This window comes from Micropterus dolomieu, linkage group LG19 (assembly GCF_021292245.1).
Source record: "Micropterus dolomieu isolate WLL.071019.BEF.003 ecotype Adirondacks linkage group LG19, ASM2129224v1, whole genome shotgun sequence".
Classification (NCBI taxonomy): Eukaryota; Metazoa; Chordata; class Actinopteri; order Centrarchiformes; family Centrarchidae; genus Micropterus; species Micropterus dolomieu.
The window spans coordinates 8,609,113-8,633,703 of NC_060168.1; the positions used below are offsets into that span (position 1 = coordinate 8,609,113).

Consider the following 24,591-nt stretch of genomic DNA (forward strand, 5'->3'; position numbering starts at 1 on the left):
AGTTACGTGTAAAGTTGTTAGAGTGGTATAATATTCCACTACTCTTACTTTACATTCAGTGTTTGTCTGAAATCCCTACGTGACAGGTGTCAGCTCTGTCCTCCCTCCCCGGTGCAATGCCCTGACATGTTGCGTGAGCCTCCGCCGCCGTGAATCAGGAACCTTCTGGAGTGAGCCGGTAAGCCCCGCCCGCTCACGAGCGAGCTCAGCTGATGCAACCAAAGGCTCGCCGGGTATAAAAGTCTCGCGCTCCTCGCATAGAGTTGCTCAGCTCACTTAACCTACTACATGGAGAAGATACAGACCAAACGTTTGGAGGGGATACCGGAGCTTCACACACAGGAATCAGGATGGTCTATACCACGGCTCTGCTCTTTGGACACGGAGTGCCCGTCCCTTCGGAGGAAGAAAGTGTCGTAGAGATGATCGGAAAGTACTTTTCCCAGCTCACGGCCCCGGGCCAAAATACGAGTGCAGCCCGGCGGGGCAGCGTTGAGAGCTGCGACGAGAGAGAGAACAACTCTCTTTGTAAGTAGTTTTAAAAAGTTAAATGTAGTTGTGTTAGTGATGGGCAAAAAGTAGTTGATTTAAACTCCTCTCTAATTGGCAGAACCATATATTGATATTAATGCATAACCATAGTCGTTACATGGGAACTTCAACTATATAATTTAGTGGAAGCGCAAATTAATTAGCTGAATTCCTTGATGGGGTTGTGTCTGATGTAACCGATCTAGGTCTGGGATCAGCTGATTACACTTCTCCTCTCAGCTGCTGATACAAAGCCTTTGTTCTGATGACTTGTATTTTAGTGCAGCATTGCAACCTCACAACCTCATCCATTAAACCTTTCATTAAAAATGCATTTACTGCCATTAAAACTAAAATTATGCCAACACTCTTGTTCTCTTTCTACAGTTGCCGACTTGGACGCTGGCTTTGAGCAGGAGCGGCTCCTTCAGCAGAATGTGACCCGGCAGATGGAGCGCCTTCTGACAAGGGCCAAAGCTTCCACCCTCCACTGCCAGGTGCTGCTGCTGCCTCGCCAGATGACCACCAGGGTGGGCCAGGACGTGGTGCGCTCCTCTGCGGATGAGCCCTGCGGGCTCCGGGGCGCCTCCATCAAAGTCTATGTGGAGGGCAAAGATGGCCTGACGTTTGTTGGGAGCATCTTCCCAGACCCAAGTGTCACCTCGACGTTTGAACTATCTGTGATCTTCAAGGCAGATAAGGATGACGGCTGGCCGCCACTCATGCACATTTTTGATACCAACAAAGTGTTGAAGCTGAGACCACAGTACCGGCTGGTGAAGAGGAAGCTCTACTCCTCCGCCAGCCCTGTCATCCATGATTACAACTAGGGGCAATGCTAAGAATGTAAACCCGTTTCACTACATTTTGTGTGACTGTGATTCCTAACTTTACAAGCACAGGTTTGGCCTGGACAGCACAGGGAAATACTGGAGTTTCCCCGTTTATATTATATTGTCTGACTTGGAGCAGGAGGTCAAACTGCTTGTTTCCTACACTCTGTAGCCAACATGTCCACAGCATTTTGCACAATGGTTGAACGTTAAAAGTGTACACTGTAAACATAAACTTCCTTCCAGGACTGGGCAGGTCTCACTCCTGACATGTGATGTACTTTTGTTATTTATGCAATTGTAAAGTAAACATTGTTTTTTTTTTTTACCCAACAAAGTGTCCTGTGCTTGAATTTCAGTGTACTATATACTTCTGTAAACTGTATCCCACCACAAAGCTACAGACATCTGTAGCTCACATTTATGGGGCTCTATGCTTAATGACGACTGATATTTAAGTTGTTCGCGTGTGGCTTCCACAACTGGGGACAGCAGATTTACAAGAAAGCGAACGCTGGGAGAAAAATCCCTCTACCAAAGGACCATGTCGAGACAGAGACTTCAATTTCCACAAAAAGTGAGACACCTGGCATGATTTAGGTTTAGATCAAATCTTTTTATTTAACAAAATGTACAACGGAACACACTTATCAGCTACGCAAACAAAACACTACATGATCCATCTCGCAGGTAAGAAACTTGTTTTTGTACTCCCATCTAACACATTACACAAACACGTTTCTTATGCTATTTAAATAGCACACTGTCTACATCCTAAGTGACGAGTAGAGATGCATGAATACTACTTCAGCAAAAACAAACTCCACATACTATGTTTGAGCCAATTAACAAAACCACCTGTATTTGACATTTCTGCGAACCACTTTACAAAGAGTTTAGTTTTTAGATTTCCTGATTCTCTACCTTCAAAAGGCAGTTATTGGTTTTCATTCATTTCACTACAACATATAAAAGAGCTGTGAAATTTGAGGTTATGGGAAGTTATAAAGTGACCAATTTGACTTCCTGATTTTAGATCATTACATGGTAGCACACCTCCAGGCAGGAGCTGATGTAAAAGCTACTAAACAGCAACCTTATAAATGCCGAAAAATTAACAACCCAATATGCATTTCACCCCTTCTATGATAGCTAGCTTGTATTCTGGACTTGGACATTAATTTTCAGATGCCTGAGTGTACTTGAATGCAACACCTAAAGGCTTCCTGCTCTCACACTGAAACAGGCAACACACTCTGATGGATTATACCTCTGCTAGCTATAATATTGAATTCTCAAGCTGAATATTATAGTCTGAGGGCTGCTTGAAAGGAAGGTAGTCAATCTATAAACTTGTGCCAAGGAAAATGGTCAGCAGAAACGTAAATGCAATTTGCAGTTAATGGGCTAAATTATGACAACACAGAGGGGCGTTCTCACCCATTACTAAGGAAAGCAGACAAATCCCTCCAGTTTGGTGACATCAACAGCTTTTCTTAATGAAGATCATTCATTCTTACATTTATCAACAAAAATCTAGTTCAGATTTATAATAGCTGTAATGTGGATCTCACAATCATATTTTCGCAGTGATCAAACTGACATAGATTCAGCATTCTTGGTTTCATTTGGTGTTAGTCCAACAAGAAGTACCAGTATTAATGCCTCCGTGATTCAGCATGACTAAATCTGACAAGCAGAACTTATTCTGTCCCATTATTTGATCCCAAACAAACTTTTGCTGGTGATGATGTTTTCTTTCTCTTCGCTGTTCCTCCTCAGCAGAGGGAAATGATGGACTACTACCGTCGCTGGTGAAATGATACTTGGAGAAAGTGGTGCGCTGCACATTAACCAATCATATGAACAGGAAAAGAAGAATCTTGATGCAGCTCTCTCTCTCACAGAAACCGACAGATATACCTGTCCACATACATGGTCGTCTAAGCACGGATGAATAAGTGTATGTGTACACTTATATACACACACACACACACACACACACACACACACACACACACACACACACAGAGCGCAATCCTCTTCAAACAACCATGGTTACGAGTAGGTAATCAGCTCCACCTTTCCAATTCCCAGAGTTCTCTCAAAATCTATTCAAAGTCTATTTCTTCATTTTTAGGTCGGCCTCCATGGCACTACGGCGACCCCTGGTGCCTCCATCCTGCAGCATAGAGACAGATGGAAGAGAAACAGGGAAAAAAAAGAAAGAGCAGTAGAAAAAAATTAACAGATTAATTTAAAGGTCAGTTGGACAGAGTGGCGGGAGGCCCTGTGGAGGGGCCTCCTCACGTGATTGAGCTCTGCACAAAACAAAACAAACACAGCACAATCCACCTCGGAAGGCTTCCTCCCCAAATGAAGAACAGAAAAATACAATGATGATCAAAAAAAGTAAGATTTGAAAAGAAAAGAAGGAGAAAAGAAATTATAACATGCAGAGACATGTACAATCGCACGTAAACAGAAAAACACAGGAAACCGGCATGGAGTCAATAACCGAAGGTCGACGGAAGCTTGGGTGATGAAAGGTTACTGGAGCCTGTCTGTGTGTGTGCAGAAGTCTATGAGGGTGACACGGACAGTGTGAGTGAGTGTGAGAAACTGTCAGAGGAGGAGTAAGAGGCCCTTTAATTGTAGTATATAAAAGGTATGGCTGGGTGCTCATGGTCTGGTTTTTACTAGTGAGTTTTTGATCCTAAGTTTTAGTACCTTAAAGAGCAACTTGCAGGTTGAATTTTGTCTAAATCTATACTGAACCTTTCCTGAAAATGACCATATGAAAAGTGCAGAATTGTATTTGCTTTAAAAGAGAGAAGGGCAAAGATTAAAAAAACAACGAAAAAAAGAAGTAAAAAGTAGCCATTTTAAGCAACAGTCTTCAAAATGCTCTTTTTATCAACATTGCATCATATTAGGTCTCAGCTCAAGACTATGAGGCTGATAGCTGGTGCCGCTTCTTCAGTACACACAGCAGCTTCAAAGCATGTAGAGGTCTGCAATTTTTTAAGTACACTTCAACTGTGAGAGATGTAATCTAAAACAAAAATCCAGAAATAACATTGTATGATATGATACGATACAACAGAAAAGCAGAACTTAATATTTGGTATAACAGAACTTAATATTTGGTATAACAGAACTTAATATTTGGAAACCTTTGTTTGCAATTACAGAGATCAGACGTTTCCTGTAGTTCTTGACCAGGTTTGCACAAACTGCAGCAGGGATTTTGGCCCACTCCTCCATACAGACCTTCTCCAGATCCTTCAGGTTTCGGGGCTGTCGCTGAGCAACACGGACTTTCAGCTCCCTCCAAAGATTTTCTGTTGGGTTCAGGTCTGGAGACTGGTAAGGCCACTCCAGGACCTTGAGACGTTCTTACGGAGCCGCTCCTTAGTTGCCCTGGCTGTGTGTTTCAGGTCGTTGTCATGCTGGAAGACCCAGCCACAACCCATCTTCAATGCTCTTACTGAGGGAAGGAGGTTGTTGGCCAAGATCTCGCGATACATGGCCCCATCCATCCTCCCCTCAATACGGTGCAGTCGTCCTGTCCCCTTTGTAGAAAAGCACCCCCAAAGAATGATGTTTCCACCTCCATACTTCACAGTTGGGATGGTGTTCTTGGGGTTGTACTCATCCTTCTTCTTCCTCCAAACATGGCGAGTGGAGTTTAGACCATAAAGCTCTATTTTTGTCTCATCATGTCCTTCTCCCATTCCTCCTCTTGATCATCCAGATGGTCATAGGCAAACTTCAGACGGGCCTGGACATGCGCTGGCTTGAGCAGGGGGACCTTGCGTGCGCTGCAGGATTTTAATCCATCACGGCGTGGTGTGTTACTAATGGTTTTCTTTGAGACTGTGGTACCAGCTCTCTTCAGGTCATTGACCAGGTCCTGCTGTGTAGTTCTGGGCTGATCCCTCACCTTCCTCATGATCATTGATGCCCCACGAGATGAGATCTTGCATGGAGCCCCAGACCATCTTGAACTTCTTCCATTTTCTAATAATTGCGCCAACAGTTGTTGCCTTCTCACCAAGCTGCTTGCCTATTGTCCTGTAGCCCATCCCAGCCTTGCGCAGGTCTACAATTTTATCCCTGATGTCCTTACACACCTCTCTGGTCTTGGCCACTGTGGAGTGGTTGGAGTCTGTTTGATTGAGTGTGTGGACAGGGGTCTTTTATACAGGTAACAAGTTCAAACAGGTGCAGTTAATACAGGTGATGAGAGGAGAACAGGATGGCTTCTTAAAGAAGAACTAACTGGTCTGTGAGAGACGGAGTTCTTACTGTTTAGAGTAAATCTTACTGGTTGGTAGGTGATCAAATACTTATGTCATGCAATAACATGCAAATTAATTATTTAAAAAAATCATACAATGTGTTTTTCTGGATTTTTGTTTTAGATTCCGTCTCTCACAGTTGAAGTGTACCTATGATAAAAAATACAGACCTCTACATGCTTTGTAAGTAGGAAAACCTGCAAAATCAGCAGTGTATCAAATACTTGTTCTCCCCACTGTATGTGGCAAACTTTCCAATATTGTGATGCAAACAGAGCGTTAGCTATCATTAGCCGGTGACTCCGGGACACCTGCCCAGTTCTCCACTGGTTCCTATACCTGAACTTAATTTCTCAATTATTTTCTCAACAGTCCCATATTTATATGGCTGTGGTCCATTATACGTGTATGAATACACATTTATAACCTCTACAGTGTCAAATCCAGCAATGGAATCCATACTTCTCAATGATAAACTGACGCCAACTAGGCCCCTCTTCCTTTTGTTACGCCACATCCAATTTGTCTTTTTCGATGCAGACGTAAACTCTTCCAGAAACAACTTCAGAAGTTACTGTGTGTGGTGCTACACACTGATTCACTGGAGTCTTCAAACTTCAAGTTGCTCTTTTTTAAAGCATTTCATCTAGCCACACAATGACTCGCTAGATCACTACTCTCCACCAACAGGAAAAACAAAGAAACATTAGAGAAACAGTCCAAAGTATTCACGTCTCAAGTCAAAGAAGTTATCATGGTTGCCTGAAAAAAAAAAATCACAAGAGACAACAAACAAACAAAAACTATTTTCTTAAAAGGCCATGAAAATCTATTTTCTCAGCTGCTCACAAGACTGATGGGGTCCTACAAAGTTATAACATTTATAGTGATTTCACATGAAAGATTTCTGTATTTTTGTGTATTTCTGTCTGAGCTCTTCTCACTGGTTTGAGCTACTGTTCCATTGGACAAAAGGTGCAACTGTCAATCAAATCTGATTTTTATTTCCAACTTTAAAATTGAAAGATTGTTGAATAGTTACAGCATATTTGCAGTTACAATATTATTGATTAACACCAATAATAGTAGCCAGTTTTTAAATGGCTCTAATGACTTAAATCCTAAATATTAATACTAAATACTTTTATTTTCAGAACTGTTTTGCTTCCTTTTAATGCAACTAAAACAATAACTGAAGTGAGAGAAAAAATAAAAGATGAGCGGTATAGACAGATGTGTGCCGAGTGTATCACATTGTGTATGTGCGTGTTTGCGTTGAGACAAGCGTGTGCGGAGCGTGGCCTGGTTCTGGTGAAATCTGAGGGAGAACCTGAATACTTACAAAGAGAGAGAGAAGGAAAGCAGGAGAGGCCATTGGGACACTGTCCTGTAGGAGGACAAACATTTGAGTGAGAAAGAGAGAGAAAACACACATGTGCGTGAGAAAGCAAGTTTCATACAAGTCTGCGCCAAACACAGAAGAGCGCCGAGGAACGAGCGTCCATTCCACCGCTGCACGGCACATACACAGACACATAAGTAGTCACACAACGTCACGAAGACCCCCCCCCCCCCCCCCCCCGGAGACAATCAAACACGTTTACAAGGCAAGCACACTCCCAAACACGCAAACATAATTTTATGACTCACATATACCAGAGTTCCAATTATGGCCCTTAAGAAACATATGACGTTTATTCAGTCGTACCACTTCCCATGAACTACAGATGAAATTCTCTTAATATTCTTCAGCTAAGTAAGGTTCTAAAAAGGGTGTGACAGTCTCATTTCAACTCCAGCTGAGCTTGCTGTAGATTAGAGAAACAACAAAGACTAAAACATTGAATACATTTGTGGATTTTGTCAAATGTGTTCTGTAAAATAACACCATTTGCAAAATTCACCAAGACTTTCCAAGAAAACATAGCAAATTCCAAAATATTCTGTCTGAAACTGACATTTCAAAAATGCCATGACCAACAGGAACCCTGTAACACACACTCAAGACTCCAACATCCATACAGCTAAGACCAAGCAATACACAACACAACAGCAAATATTAAAATGCACTGCAGACAATAGCAGACCAACGGCAGACAAACAGCTGAGTCAGCGACAGGCAGATGCAGACAGAGAGAAGTTAGTGAGGAGCGATGCAGCAAACATGCAGGACATGAATAAGCCGGGAAGTCAACACCAGGAATTATTCCACTGAAGCACATTGTGGCAAGCGGAGAGGAGGGTGGACCTGGTGACAGACAACTGAGCCGAGTTGACCAGATGTCTCCAAGTATTCCATGGATTCAACAATGTGTGCATGTCTTGTATGATGACTTGTATGATGCTGATGTGAATGCAAATATATTACCTACAATCAGTGCCAAGTGTCTAGCTTTTGAAATATCGGCACACCAAAATCATTCATTGTGTCCTCAGAGCATCGCTGGATCTGGTGCTTCACACTTTAGCACTTTACGCTGAGTGACAGTACATGAAGAAATTAGTGTAGAATGATTCAGCTACAGTAAGCCTCCGGCAAACTAAGTGTTTAGTTCAAAAAGGTGGATAAAAGCTCTTTAAATTGATAGATATAAAAGTAGCATGGATTTAAACAGATGTCATATACTAAAGGTATGTTGTTCAGGGTAACATCACAACAAGTAAAATGTCAAAAGTTGATTGATTTCTTTGAGGGTAAATTCTTTACAAAACAGAAGGTGAAATTGTCACTCCTATAAGCTGAGACAGTTCAATTTAGATTTCTTCACATCAGCAAACTGTCCCATATCGATGGAAGAAAACAACCCATATTTCATGTGTGGTGATCAATACCGTCATAGGATCATGTAAATAATTTAAGTGTTACTGCAAGAAATAGCATTTAAACATAGCAAAGTCAATCCAAAGGCCCTGAACTTGTAAATGCTGGTGTTCTTAATCCATTAAACTAGTTCAAAGTCTAAGGACCTAAATATCTGCCATCATGGAAGGACGTGTTTCTATACTGACTGTGTAACATATCCATTCATGACTTTTCACAAAATGCGTTCATATTCACAAACCATAACTAACCTGTCCAAGAACTTAGCAAGTAAAATAACATTCTGCTAAGTAACATGGTTTTCATTTTCAACCTTAAAATTCATGTATTTGAACACAGATTTTATATATGATGTCTGCGAGCAGTAGTAACACAACAGAGAATCATCATATGGTCATGGCCAAAAGTAGTGGCACCCCTGCATATCTGTCACATAAAGCACTACTTCTCCCACAAAACTGTTGCAATTAGAAATGCTTTGGTATTCTCATGTTTATTTATTTTGTTTGCACTGAGAGAGAAAAATGGACTGGACCAAAATTATTGGCAACATAAACTTAATATTTGGTAGCACACCATTTGGAAAAAATAACTGAAACCATTCGCCTCCTGTAGCCATCAATGAGTTTCTTACATCTCTGTATTTTGGGCCACTCTTCTTTTGCCAACTGCTCCAGGTCTTTGAGATATGATGGGATTTGAGACGTCTCCACAGGTGCTGTATGTATGATTGAGATCTGGACTCAGTGCTGGCCACTGCTTTGTCTTTAACCATTTTTGGGTGATTTTAGAAGGATGCTATGCATCATCATCCTGCTGTAAGACCCATGACCTCTGACGGAGGCCCAGCTTTCTGACCCTGGTCTCGTTATTTCGCCACGGAATTCTTTGGTAGTCTTCAGATTTCATATTGCCATACACACAGTCAAGACATCCAGCGCCTGAAGCAGCAAAGCAACCCAAAACATCAGTGAACCTCCACCATCTGGCTTCTTTTTTTTTTTTTTTCTTGTGTGAGCAGTGGGATCCTCCTGGGTCTCCTACCATCGTGTCCCTTTTTATTCAGATGGCAACGTATAGTGCGAGCTGACACTGTTGTACCCGGTGTTTGCAGGACAACCTGAATTTGTTTGGAAGTTGATGGAGGTTCTATATCCAGTGTTCAAACAATCCTTTGTTGCAATCTTTCATAAATTTTTCTCTTCCGTCCACGTCAAGGGTGATCAGCTCCAGTGCCACAGGCCGTAAACTTCTTCACAATATTGCACACAGTGGACACAGCAACATTAAGAACATTAAGCATGGACAAGTAGATCGTGTTATATATTAGATAAGTTATATTTGTCAATCATGAGGAGTTTTTGTGTGCGGATTTTGAATCCATTTGTTTGTGTTTACAAGTTGCAATATCCATTTCTGACTCGTCATCTGTTCATTTTCAATCATTAATAGGCATTGTTTTACCCCCATACATTTTCTCTTCTTTTTTTTGTCCATGCTGAGTGTGGTACACACAGGCACCACAACACAAACCTTTCTCCATATTAACTGGCTGTAGGTGTGACTTCCACATTGCCAGCACCTGTTAATTGCTACAGGTGAATAGAATTACAAATTGAAGTAGTGTCACATGCTTAAAATACAATTATTTCTGAAGATTTTAAAATGGTGCCAATAATTTTGTCCAGTGCATTTTTGGAGTTCTTTGTTTACTTGTTTGACAGACTCTAAATTCACCCCCATCAAGTCACCCAAACCCACCTTCTCAGCCGGTTCTCCTGGCTTACGGTTTCCCTCCCTGCCGCGGAGGCTCTTGGCGGAGATGGCGCTCTCCGAGGTCTGCATGATGAGCTGGGTGGCCAGGAACTGCTGAACGTGCTCCAGGACGTCACGCTGCATCTCTAGAGCCATATGGTATACGTCGTGATCCGACGAGTTGTACATGACAGCATTCTGAAACATTAGCATGATGTCGCGCTGGAACTCAGCTGTTGTACGGATCACACCGGACTCAATGTTCTTCTTAATGGCAGATAGGTCCATGGGTCTACAGCAGGGGGAGGGAGATGTATTTATTAAACTTTGTGTTCACCACAAACAATCAACATTATATTGCTCATTTAATGTGTGTGAGTTGACTAAAAACGTGTCTGCCCGTGTGTGTTCTTACCTGTGTACGATGCTGTGGTAACCAGGCGCGATGTCGTCTGACACAGGCTGCAGGAAGACACTGGCATACCTGAAAGAAACATGAATTCACTGACTGTAAAACCTGCTGAAAAATGTTTTTATTGCATACAGAGTTTGTTGAGAAGAAAAAGTGAAAACTACCATTTAATTTTGCAACGGTGGGTTAAGAATTGTTCTAACAAAAGCTATTTTGCTCCAAATCGTAGTATTTCAGTTTAGCTAAAAAGCACAAAAAAGCAACAAAAACGCTGAATAAACAAGTAGATTTGGGCCTAATTAGAGGGCTCATTCTTGAGCTGCTATGGGATGTTAGCAAGGGTTTAGTAAGCATAATGCCTTGACTGTTTTTAGGCAAACATATATTCATGCATTCATTACAACCAAAACAAAATTAGTATTTTGGCCAAAAAGCCTTTGATTCGTTGCTCCACCTGTGGTTGGCTGCGGCTCTCCAAACCAGCATAATGGCTTTCTTCCAGATCTTCTGGGCCTGTACTGCCTCCTGGTCCTCACCACATGTAGAGCTGATACAGTGATGAGAGGGAAAAGAAGAGAGCAGAACAGGAGTAGAGAGGAAGTAAGCCGAATAGGAAAGAAGAGAAGATTGTGAAGTTCACAGTGAAAGAGGAAGCAAAAGAAGAATCACAAGTAGAGACAAAAGCACATATTTTATGTCAGCTGCTGAAGGCTGCTTAGCTCAGAGAAATTGATCTGATTCAGAGGTCATGACATAAATATTCAAATGCCAGCTAAGCTTTATCAAGTTTTAAATCAGCTTTTCTACTAAAATGTTTGTTCTGGTAAGAGCAGGGGTTATCTTAGGACATGGATTCACACAAGCCACTTCAACACTACATAGTAGCCAATAGATAAAAACGGTTATTATGATGGGTAATAGTATATAATAGTAATAATCTTTTTTTACGAAGCACTTTTCAAAATCCATGTTACAAATCGCTTTCACAAGGGCAGAAAATAAATACACAGAAGATGTAAAACCATGAACTTTTATGATAAAACACACAGTCCTGTGGACACCTACAGCTGGGACGAAGAGGCCGGGCTGCTGGCCAGTGAATCGGCTGTGTAGCGTTGGGAGGGCGGGCCGTAACCGTCTTCACTCTCACTGGCTGCCCGCTCCACCTCCGACAGATAAGGACCCTCCCCCTCCCCACACTCCTCCTTCAGCTCCATCCCTTCTTCTGGGTCGCCCTCGCTCCCCGCCTCCTCCTCCTTCACCTCCTGGATTCAAGAAAACACACACAGGGTAAAATGACTGTGTTTTACAAAGGTCGTGCATGTGTGTAAGTGTGCACAAGTGTTTTACCTTGGACTCTTTCCCGGACACAGAGCTGTCCTCAGAGTCTGTGGGACAAAAATGAGAAGAGGATAAGAAAAACAGAAATATATAAGCATGATTTCTGTGTGTGTCTACATAAGTACACCACCCACCTAGGCAAGGTGGGTTGGGCTCCGGCTGGCTCCATTCCTCTCCTTCACTCTTGACTGTTGTTTCAGTGGCCTCCTTGCCTGCTGCCCCTTCCTCCGTAACCTCACTACCTGTTGCACCGTCGTCAGAGGTGACATCGCTTCCTGTCACCTCAGGTCCTTCACAGTTTCCCTTCAGCTGTTCTTCTGTTTTAGTTTCTGGTTGATTCTGGGTCTCTGTGCCCGCAGGGATCAGGGCTGACATTGCGGCCACATCCTGAGGCTCCTGTGTGGGATCGGATTCTTGGACTGTGGGTGCTGGGTCTGAGGCCTTCAGCTCCTGGGTCTCCCAGGGCCCAGGGAGGGTGTGTCCTTCTGAGACGGCCTCTTCACAGAGAGAGAGCGCTGCTTCCACTGCTGCCGCATCCAAGGCTTCCACAGAGTCATCGACCTGGGATGAGGGAGGGAAGGACAGAGACAAGAAGACACAAAAGAATGGGAGAAAAAAAAGGCTAGTATTATGATTATGACAATGATTAAGGAAATGTTTATGTTACATAATGCTGTGCCTACAGGTATTTTACTGCGCTGGGAACACGTCAAACATTTAGATTTTAATGTGTTCTAACATTAAGTACATGGTAAGGCACCTGCAAGTAAATCAGGTGATCATTAAACAAACGACTGATGCCGTAAAGAACAGCAGATTTCTCTCTTTGGTATACAACAATCTGGTTCTTAATGTGTTTTGCTTTGCTTGAATTTTTTCAGTCATTAATACATTATTCCTTCACATTCTAGAGTAGTAATATATTTTAGTATAGATACATATATAGAGTATATGTGTATATATATTGTACTGTGTAAACAATGTAGGCAAGTGTGGAAAAAATGCTGTAAGCCAAGAATGCATTCAAAAAGCTAGTTGATTTTGCCTCGTTGCTGGTTTGGCTGGTGTTGCACGGCGGCCGGGGGGTGTGCTGGGCATGGGGGATGTCGGCTGACGCCAGCTGCCTTAGTTTTTTCCGGCGGTTGGGGGGACGGCGGACTTTTATTGGCGGGTGCACGGTGACCTGTGCAACGCGTTTGCTGCCGGGCTGGGACTTGCTGCTGGTGTTTCTCTCCGCTGGCTTTCGCTGTCGTGTTGTTCCGTTTGCTCTCTCTCGTTTGCCCGCCGTGCTCGCGCAGTGTGCGCGTTGGGCTCGTCACTTGTGCATTGGTGTTGATGATTGCGTGGCATTTGGGCATTTTGGTTGTTCGCTGCGCGGCGGTGGGGTGCTGGGTGGGGGGGGGAGCACTGGTCTATGTTGTGTGCGCGCCGCGGTCGGTCCGGGCGCTGCTCTTCCGCGGGTTACGCTTTTTGTTTTCCGTCGGCATTACGTTGTCAACTGGCATTTGGGTCGGGGTCTTCTGCGTTTGCATCGCGGTTCATATGGGAGTCTTTGTTTTTTTTTTTATTGATTTATTCTTTTTCTTTCTCCCACCCCTATTGGCTACTGGGGTTCTTGCCTGCCTGTTGCTGGGGTAGGTGTGGCACAGTCGTGGCGCCCCACTCTCACTAACAACTACATTCTTTAACAGGCTTATGCGCACACACATGTACACACACATTCACCCACACGCACACAGACACACACAGACACACACAGACACAAACAAATGTAGGTTGTCCCTGGTAGAATTATTCCTGACGCTTTTCTTTCAGTTACTTATTTAAATTAATTATTATTCCAGCTCTCGTGGCTGTGCTGTGTTGCTTATTTAGTGTGTGTGACTGTTTCTTGTTTTCATTTTTCTCTTAGTTGTCTTACTATATCAGCTGTTTATTGCTGCTGTTCGGCTAGTTGTCTTTTACTATTATTATTATTTTTATTGTTTGTGTTTGTTGTTGTTGTTTTTCTCCTCCCCAAGCCCCCCCTCTCTGTTCTATTGCAGGTTTCGTTGCTTTCTGCAATTGGTGTTTCCCACAGCTTTTCCCTGTTGTCCCCACCTTCCATCCCCCTTTCCCCGTTCTCTTACAGGTGTTGTCCTTTCTCTGTGCTGTCTGTTTGTGCCCCCCCATCCCCGTGTCTGCCCCCCTGTCCGGCCCGGTGACAAATCAATATATAATTAAATAAATAATAAAACAGACAAAGGACTATTTTAATACTCTCTTGTTAAAGTAAAATCTGTCTGGCACAATATGGTATCCAGGTCATTATACTCTATACCAGGCTGCTGGGCAGGACAGGTTTAAAAAAAAAAAAAAAGAATGCATTCAAAAATAGGCATGTTAATGTAAATAAATAAAAGAAAAATCTAAATCAAATCAATATTTGGTGTGCCCAAACACCTTGGAGAATTACCCACAGTTCTTCTGTGGGGTCATGCTCTTGGTGTATGAAACAAATGGATGTGCCTTTTGAAAATAAACAAAGTATGTACCTTCTCCTCTATGATGGCAATGATGTCTCCTACTGTCTCCAGATCCAGATCGTCTCCCATGTACGACACGGCAAGGTCCTCTTCTACCAATCCCGTCCCCTCAACGAGCTCTGCCTTCACTGCAGCTTCCACTTCACCCTCTGCAAACATACACCGAAGAGTAAAAAAAATAAAAAATAAAAACCTGCAGTGTCACACTGCAAAGTTGTAAGTAATTATTAGGTCTGAACCCAGCATCATTATCTTCACAGTATATTTACCTGTGATGACCTCATGAGGTGGTAGTGCAGTGGCTGTGGTGACTGTCTGTACTCCATTGGTAAGGCTTCCAGTACTGTCTCCCTCACCAACCTGACATCAATAAATAAAAGACAAAAGTGATGTTTAATCCACTACAAAAAAAAAAAAATATATATATATATATTCACTGACATTAAATTACAACATTGTGGTAAGATCTGCTGCCTTTGAATTACAACCTAGTCCTGCTTGTTGCTTCATATGCTTTTATATTCTTGTAGTTTTAGATGTTATGATCCAAGCTAAGCTGGCTCTCACCACACGAGGGCCGGACGAGATGAGGTTGCTTTTTTTCAGCAGTTCTGACAGGAGAGGTGAGGGTGGCGGTGTGGCCTTCTGGGTTAAGAGCCTCTTTTGTGGTGAATCATCTACTAAAGCGGCCAGGCCTCCATCTTTGGACCCTGGAGCATCCGTCGCTGGTAGAAACACGCCGACCCCCTGGGCCTGGCAGAGGCAGCAAAGAGTCAGTGAGAGTGGCTGGCAGTATGTGAGCTGCAATATTGGATAGCGGTCGTCTTATGTGCATGTGTTCACTCGCAGACTTCACTCGGTTAAAAAGTTGGTAGCCTATGACGTTACAAGTCACGGTGGATCTTTTACGAGCACAGACCAGGTAAAGCAGCAGTGAACACACAGGGTGCAGATGTTGGTTTCAGTTGTTTGATAGGCTGCGTCATTAACAAGCAGCTCACCTGCTGCCGTGATAATGGATAGAAAAATACAGAAAAAAGTTCTGTGTCTTTTAAGCAACTTTACAAAACGTATTGCTGATGGAGAAAGTGGAGTAGATGGGGGGGGACAGAGAGAGGTGGGGCAAGCAGGTGTGTTTAACTGAAGCATAGGCCTCTTGTATGTGTGTCTGAGTATGGGGAAAAGAGAATTCAGAGGAAGGTGCGAAGCATGCTTAAAATTTATAATAATGTTCGTGGTCAAAAAACTTGCTTTTACATGGCGGTATTGTGTGAAAAATTTAGATTTTTTGCCCAGGGGCGGGGTTTTACAATCATGATGCCTGCTCAACGTCATGATGTCTGTCAGCTATTGTCGATGGAATCGTCTATCGGCCCAACCCTACTTGTGAAGTACAGTAATGCCCCACACTAGAGGACAATTGGGCAGATTTTGGGTCCGATTTGACCCTCCCGACAATCATGGGGATGTTCCTGATTTGAGGCTGGTTTGAACTGATTATCTGCCCAAAGAAATCTGTAGTGTGAGGGGTTTACAGACACAATCTTAAGGATACCGACTGGAAATGTTTGGAAGCTTTCCGATTCGAAACGTAAATATTTATATTTATGATTTGAAATCGGGGCGCCTCCGATCATTTCCTGTACTTAGACAGGAACAGCTATGGAATATTGAGTAGAAACCAGCAACAGCCATTGAGAGCGAGCTGACCGGGAAGCTTCACCAATGCATTTTGTACTTGTTTGCGCTATAAAATGTATTAACTATGTTGATACATTCTTCTCAGCCATGAGTTCATCCATCCAACATATCATCTTTCTTGTTTTTATGTGCGAAACAAACTACACACAAGCATAACTAGCTGATGACAACAGTCTTCCTCCATGCTTGTTTATTTCTCAAGTCATGTTGGATCGTGCAAGTTTCTGTTAGATCCCAAGTCCCTGGAACAGCCACTAAAATCGTTTATGAAAAAAAAAGTGTGTGGTCCTGCGTCTTGTGTGTGCGTTTTTATGATTAAAATCTTGATAAAAATCTGTTAAATCTGTCGTTATGTCTGCGGTATCCCGTGTTTCTAAAATAGATTAAGTTTTGAAAATCCTCTAGTGTGCACCATGCAGAACTGGAGTACTACAACATACTGTGAAATTAATTTTCTAATACAAGACGGTACAAGCGGTAGCAAAGAGCAGGTACTGGAAATGCCTTTGCTAGATAAAAGTTATTTATCACATTTTTCTCTCAGCATCTGCAGTTTTCTTGTGTTATCTGCAGAGTATATGAAACAAACACGTATCCTCTTACAACTGAGTGGATGATTGTGTCGTCAGAGGCAACACCTCCTGTATCCATGGGCGGCGTGGGGACCAAAGTGTCAGCTTGAGAGTCTATGGCGGGGGGGCTGGCACCCAGAGGAGAACGTACAGTTACACTGGGCAGACGCTTGGGTGTGTTTTTCACCGCCTGACGAGCTGTGATGGAAAGAGAAGGTCAGAGGGGGAGAGAATGAATCGGTTTGTGAAGTGAACCTTCTTCAAGGAATCTGAAAAAAAAAAATTGCAGCACAGAAATCGCAAGCAAGGCATCTTGTGATAGCATTGTCATTCCAAACAAAGCACACCAGAAAAACAATCCCTTGTCTTAACAAATCATCAAAAAAAAATATACCAAGATGAGGCCAGGGCAAAGCCCTCTAGCACTAACTGGGAAAGGCCTCAATGGAATATAAATGGGTAAAAATATTGGCCTATTACATCTTCATTGTTGATAATCTTATTAATGTTATATATAGAATGCTGTTAATTATTAAAGTTGTGAGCAATGTGTCTGAATGTTTGCATCAGTGTTTCTTTGTCCTTAATGTCATGAAACCATTCAAGGAGTTTTATTTTATATGCTTTTCTTGGCAAAAAAACAGATATTATAAATGTAAAAAACTGCTATGCAAAAGTATTTGTTGTATGACACTAAACACATATCACAGACTATGAAGATCACGATAAATACCCACATGAACCAAGATATTCAGATTTCCTGTAGACAAATTACATATTTCAGTGTGCGGACTGAACCTACCCTGGTACGCCGTGTCTGTGGCTTTCCTCTTCTGTTCTGCTTCCTCCTCATCCTGTTTCTTCTTTCTGAGGTTGGAAAATCACAGCTTAAGAATTTGGAAAGAGGGAACACAGGGTGGTACAATCGCATAAAGGAAAGAGGAATCTTGAAAGGCTGAAAGGCTGCAGAACCAACTGGATGAACCCTCTCCATTTCTTTGTGATAATTGTCATTGAGCAATTAACCACTCCAGTGTCGTTGCTCACTGGTATACATACAGAGAGTATGGTTGTGTCCAAAATCCCTGCCTTGTTCACTCATTCGTTACCCTCTGTATAATCGACACTCAATAGTTCACTGTGAGCAGTAAATGAGGATTCTTGACACTTGAATTGTCGTCTAAAAGCTACCAAAGAGTTTTTTAAGGGAAAGAAATGGAACGTTAAGCAATGGCCAAGTCAATCACCTGACCTGAATCCGATTGAGCATGCATTTCACTTGCTGAAGACAAAACTGAAGGGAAAATGCCCCAAGAACAAGCAGGAACTGAAGACAGCTGCAGTAGAGGCCTGGCAGAGCATCACCAGGGATGAAACCCAGCGTCTGGTGATGTCTATGCATTCCAGACTTCAGGCTGTAATTGACTGCAAAGGATTTGCAACCAAGTATTAAAAAGTGAAAGTTTGATTTATGATTGTTAATCTGTCCCATTACTTTTGGTCCCTTAAAAAGTGGGAGGCACATACAAACTGTTGTAATTCCTACACCGTTCACCTGATTTGGATGTAAACACCCCCAAATTAAAGCTGAAAGTTTGCAGTTAAAGCACATCTTGTTCGTTTCATTTCAAATCCATTGTGGTGGTATATAGAGCCAAAAAGATTAGAATTGTGTCGATGTCCCAATATTTATGGACCTGACTGTATAATAAATAACAAGTGATTTCATACCCACCCAGCCACAGCCTGTTCACCCTGCCACCTTCTGGGAAGAGATATAGAAGTTTTTGCTGCCACACCTCCAGACTGCAGAGCATCTTTTTTCCCCAAGCTATCAGACCCTGAAACTCTAATTCATCCTCAGCACTGCTCCAGTGATAATTTAATATTGTTGATTTCTGTTTACCATTTGTATAATTGCTTCTGTATTAATGTTGTCTGCTATGTAGCAGAAGGGAGTTACAAAGCTCCATTTCATTATATAAACTGTTATATTGTGACAATAAATGTACCTACCTAGATGCTTGTGTAGTCCTTACACTTCAAACTCACTGCTAATAACACAGTCTGTCCATGACTTGTGGCTACAGACCAAGTTTATTTATGTAATGTCAGTTGGTGTACACACCAGGTGCACACACACATGTGCTGCGAATGTGGCTAGTTATACAATGAATAAGTGAAAACATTTACATATTAATTGTATAGTAAGCAAGCAATTGGTATCAAACAAAATAACTGATAGGGTACTTACAGCGTGATTTCTGCCCACAGCTCCTTCAGCTGTGAGTCCATGTGACCCGTCTGTATCAGATCCACCTCTTTCTTCAACTTCCTGTCAGGACAGAAAGCACAGGAGGGTTAAAGGCCATGTCTCACAATCCTCGAACATATTACAAGTGGTCTTCTTTTTTTAAGTGTGTGTGTACCTGTACTGCTCTTGTGTGTCTCGCAGTAGTTTTTTGAGTTCCTCTATCCTCTCAGTAGTTAGCCTACGAACGATGACATCTTCAATGGTTTCGACCACCTCACCCTTCTCACCACGCTTACGCCTGCAGCAAAGGAGGGTACAAAGTCAACTCACAAAAGGTTTTACCTGCGATATAAAAAAACCAAAAGAAAGCAACACACATTATTATAATTCTGCACGTAGGTGTATGCCTGTGTTACAATACTGACTTAGGTGCTTCTGTGGCCTCCAGTAGCTCAGAGTATTGTGAGGCACAGTGCTAAGAAACAGAGAGCAAATGTGTTATGGTGAGGCAAATGTTGGTCAACGGCCTGAGAAGTGCTCATCATAGTTTTCTGCTCAAATGACAAATGGAGAAAATATTGTGCAAGTTTGCAGCTTTCTCACCTTCTGTGAGAACCAGTCAGGTGGACGGCCAGGCTCTGAGAAAGGCTTGATGGCTCTACTTACGGACACCCTGGAAGACAAGAGAGAAATTCCTCACAATAAACAGATGTTGAGAAAACGATATGAAGATAAATGCATCGGTAGCTGAAGAAATGCATTCAAATTAGGAATGAATGAAGACAGGTGAAAGAAAAACAAAAATCATGTCATGTAAGCATTGGCACAGTTTTCAGTCTGTTCCTACATTCTTTATTTAGTAATTTTTTTCATTGCTTATTCATTGTTGTTTTATTTTCCATAAATACTGAGGCTGATATTGATCTTGTCTTACAAGCCATGTACTGTTTTATATACAGTCTATGGTACCGCCACTGAGTGAGATCCTATCAGTCAACATTCAGAAACTATAACTTGCCCAAGTCTGTCCTCTAGTGGTCAAAATGGAGCCCAACAGATTTTACAAAGGACATGCATAACTAGATAATGTATGTGAGCTATAACACTTATTTTTAAAAAGAGAAAACTTTTCAGACTGGCTCTTACATGAAGTAAACCCAGGTGTGTAATGATGGGTTGATGCTCTTTTTTGTTAGAGCTGTAGACAGAAAACTTCACTTTGTTAAAAAAAGGTAACAGATGTTTGGACTGATTTATTTGCAGTAAATAGTTTGTGTAGACAGCATGTTTTTATACACTTTAATTTTATACTTACATACATCATAATTTTTTGTTATATTTTAGCAGCTACTGATATTAAATATCAGCACACAATACTGGCTATCCACAACTTCTATCTGAAGACATTTGGGCTGAAGTACATTGTATTCATCAGTTCAGGTGACTTGTTATGGACAATAGCAGTTTAGCCAATAAGAGGTACTCAAAAAATCAGAGAAGACTAGAGGCAAACACTGAAGCCTTACAGGTAACAGCTTATAATATGGCGTAAGGGACTGTGCTGTAACACTGCTCATGTTCAAAGAACAACAAAAACAGATATAATGGAGATTGTTAGATGCTGGGGTCGATTTTCTACCTCCATTACATGTGTGATACAGCCAAAAACAAAACTCTTAAATGCATGTCTTCTCCTTACTTTACTTCTGAAAGTAATCTATCTGTTCTATGATGTTTCTGTCCCTTTTGTGAATGGCGAAAACAGTTGAGTGAATTGTTAAGAAATGTTAAGTTAAGACTACATTTAGCTGATGCTTTTATCCAAACTCGCTATATATGTTAGAGGTCGCACGCCTCTGGAGCAATTAGTGGTTAAGTGTCTTGCTCACAGACACATGGATGTGTCGCAGAGGGAATCAAACTCTGATCTCCCACACCAAAGGCATGTGTCTTTCTTTACTGTTCCATCGCCATGTTCCTTTATTGATTCCCGTAGGCGACATTCAAATTGGCACAGCAGGACAGAGGAATGTAGTGCAAAGTTAAAAGAAGGACAACAATACAATGTCGGTAACATTAATCAACACAATACAATAAAAAGTAGGTTTTCTTTTTACCAGTTTTGGTCGCCACTCCTCATCACAGAGGAGGCCAGGCACAGTTTCTCCCTGACTGACCAGGGCTCTGTTGGCCCCACATTCAGTATTTTGTGTTCTGTGGAAAAAGTAAAAATAAATTATAACATGTCCAGGTAGCCCATGGCATTTTACCAGTCAACGTAAATTATTTATTTCACAGTGTAAACAACTATCAAGTAAGTTAACGTCCGCGCATGATAACATATAACAGTTACATTTGACCCATTTCGCTAAAACACTGAGAAGTCACTGCATTCCGTCATTAAACAATATGCACACAACATACTTACACAAAACACAGAGAAACACAACAAGGTAATGAGTTACAATGTGCTCTGTCAGAGTTGATTAATTTAATTTGAGATTCAACGTTAACTTTTGTCATCCCAGTTTGGCTGTTTGTTTTTCACCGGAGCAATTTGTTTACAGTAACACATAACGTTACTTTATATCTGACGGCCCTGTCCCCACACAACCCAAATATAAACCATACGGTCTGTGATGTATTGATGATGTAAACCATGATTAATATAATAGCCACCCGATGGGTCGCTTTGTTGGTTACATGTAAGGTTTTTATTAGTTACGTTATCAAAGTTGGCTAGCTAGCTACGGTTAGCTAATTGTTGATACTAACTTGCTAGCTTGTATCGTGTTTAGGGGATCCTGCTAAGATTTATTATAGCACTTATTGTTTTCCTTACAAGTATTGGGGCTTGAATATAATTCGAAAAACATATAAAACAACAAACACTTAGCATAACTAAATATTTAAATAGTAGCGCTAGCTTAGCAATGTTCATTACGGGGGGACGCATTCATGAGACACACACGGCTTCACGGTGTAACGTTTTATCAAGCAGCGACGACACTGGCTCCAACCAAACTACATTTTCCGCAGTGTTTGGAGTTTGTTTACTGTCACTTTTTATATGAAATTACAAAGACAATCAAAACAGAGCTAGGTAATATTACTCACTTCCGATACCGCTCGCCATTTCTTTTGTGACAAGACTGTCAGCACAACTTCCGCCGGACAGGTTTTATTGGTACACACATGGGAACCATGGATGCGAACATACAATCTATGGGAAAATTAATTAAAAAAAACTATAGAGTCTAATGGGAAATAAGTAAGTAAAAACCTATAGAGTCTATGGGAAAAATAAATTAGTAAAAAAAAACTATAGAGTCTATGGGAAAAATAAATTAGTAAAAAAACCTATAGAGTCTATGGGAAAAATAAATTAGTAAAAAAACCTATAGAGTCTATGGGAAAATAAGTTAGTAAAAACCATGGTAAAAACTAATCTATGGGAAAATAAGTTAGTAAAAACCATGGTAAAAACCTATAGAGTCTATGGGAAAATAAGTTAGTAAAAACCATGGTCAAAACTTATCTATGGAAAAACAAGTTAGTAAAAACCATGGTAAAAACCTATAGAGTCTATGGGGAAATAAGTTAGTAAAAACCATGGTAAAAACCTATAGAGTCTATGGGAAAATAAGTTAGTAAAGACCATGGTAAAATCTTATCTATGGGAAAATAAGTTAGTAAAAACCATGGTAAAAACCTATAGAGTCTATGGGAAAATAAGTTAGTAAAAAAACCTATAGAGTCTATGGGAAAAATAAATTAGTAAAAACCATGGTAAAAACCTAGAGTCTATGGGAAAAATAAATTAGTAAAAAAACCTAAAGAGTCTACGGGAAAATAAGTTAGTAAAAACCATGGTAAAAACTTATCTATGGGAAAATAAGTTAGTAAAAAAACCTATAGAGTCTATGGGGAAATAAGTTAGTAAAAACCATGGTAAAAACCTATAGAGTCTATGGGAAAACAAGTTAGTAAAAACCATGGTAAAAACCTATAGAGTCTATGGGAAAATAAGTTAGTAAAAACCATGGTAAAAACCTATAGAGTCTATGGGAAAAATAAATTAGTAAAAACCATGGTAAAAACCTATAGAGTCTATGGGAAAATAAGTTAGTAAAAACCATGGTAAAAACCTATAGAGTCTATGGGAAAAATAAATTGGTAAAAACCATGGTAAAAACCTATAGAGTCTATGGGAAAATAAGTTAGTAAAAACCATGGTAAAAACCTATAGAGTCTATGGGAAAATAAGTTAGTAAAAACCATGGTAAAAACTTATCTATGGGAAAATAAGTTAGTAAAAACCATGGTAAAAACCTATAGAGTCTATGGGAAAATAAGTTAGTAAAAACCATGGTAAAATCTTATCTATGGGAAAATAAGTTAGTAAAAACCATGGTAAAAACCTATAGAGTCTATGGGAAAATAAGTTAGTAAAAACCATGGTAAAATCTTATCTATGGGAAAATAAGTTAGTAAAAACCATGGTAAAAACCTATAGAGTCTATGGGAAAATAAGTTAGTAAAAACCATGGTAAAATCTTATCTATGGGAAAATAAGTTAGTAAAAACCATGGTAAAAACCTATAGAGTCTATGGGAAAATAAGTTAGTAAAAACCATGGTAAAATCTTATCTATGGGAAAATAAGTTAGTAAAAACCATGGTAAAAACCTATAGAGTCTATGGGAAAATAAGTTAGTAAAAACCATGGTAAAATCTTATCTATGGGAAAATAAGTTAGTAAAAACCATGGTAAAAACCTATAGAGTCTATGGGAAAATAAGTTAGTAAAAACCATGGTAAAATCTTATCTATGGGAAAATAAGTTAGTAAAAACCATGGTAAAAACCTATAGAGTCTATGGGAAAATAAGTTAGTAAAAACCATGGTAAAATCTTATCTATGGGAAAATAAGTTAGTAAAAACCATGGTAAAAACCTATAGAGTCTATGGGAAAATAAGTTAGTAAAAACCATGGTAAAATCTTATCTATGGGAAAATAAGTTAGTAAAAACCATGGTAAAAACCTATAGAGTCTATGGGAAAATAAGTTAGTAAAAACCTATAGAGTCTATGGGAAAATAAGTTAGTAAAAACCTATAGAGTCTATGGGAAAATAAGTTAGTAAAAACCATGGTAAAAACCTATAGAGTCTATGTGTCACGGCTGTCGCTGTCACCCTTGTGTTTCCCCTTTTCCCTGTCTCACCTCTACCCAGTAGGCTGTGTCCCTGGGGAATGAAGACCCGCCTACTTCCTGGTTTCTGGGGTGCTGACATCTGTACCGCCCATTGGTTCCCTCTGTTTTCCACTCAACCAATGGCTCGTCACCACGTTAATTACCTCCGGCTCATAAGGAGAGTCCAGCTGTTGCTCCAGGCAGCTTGTCACCGCCTGTTGACTTGTGTGCCGCTGGTATTGACTGCATAGCCTGTCTGTTGTACTTTGTGTGTAGTGGAACTATCCACCTTCCTTGCCTATTAGCTGTACATTGTGTTTAGGTAAACATTTGCATACCTTTGTAGG

The 24,591-nt window shown here is 40.9% G+C and overlaps 2 protein-coding genes across 2 annotated transcripts; one reads left to right on the forward strand and one right to left on the reverse strand.

Moving 5' to 3' along the window:
- Nucleotides 1–280: 280 nt before the first annotated feature.
- On the forward strand, nt 281–1,697 carry si:ch211-39i2.2 (DNA damage-inducible transcript 4-like protein-like). Its single transcript, XM_046030860.1, has 2 exons — nt 281–528; nt 919–1,697. Exons 1-2 carry the CDS (start codon nt 351–353, stop codon nt 1,359–1,361), a joined length of 621 nt encoding a protein of 206 aa, XP_045886816.1. The 5' UTR covers nt 281–350; the 3' UTR covers nt 1,362–1,697.
- Nucleotides 1,698–1,959: 262 nt separating this feature from the next.
- On the reverse strand, nt 1,960–22,231 carry brd8b (bromodomain containing 8b). The gene is made up of 18 exons (XM_046030935.1): nt 22,167–22,231; nt 21,167–21,263; nt 19,653–19,722; nt 19,475–19,524; nt 19,225–19,347; nt 19,050–19,130; nt 17,598–17,662; nt 16,827–16,993; nt 15,090–15,275; nt 14,792–14,882; nt 14,532–14,671; nt 12,132–12,558; nt 12,007–12,044; nt 11,722–11,921; nt 11,111–11,203; nt 10,660–10,728; nt 10,251–10,536; nt 1,960–3,546 (listed from the first exon to the last, which is right to left on the reverse strand). Exons 1-18 carry the CDS (start codon nt 22,183–22,185, stop codon nt 3,487–3,489), a joined length of 2,262 nt encoding a protein of 753 aa, XP_045886891.1. The 5' UTR covers nt 22,186–22,231; the 3' UTR covers nt 1,960–3,486.
- Between the last annotated feature and the right edge of the window lie 2,360 nt (nt 22,232–24,591).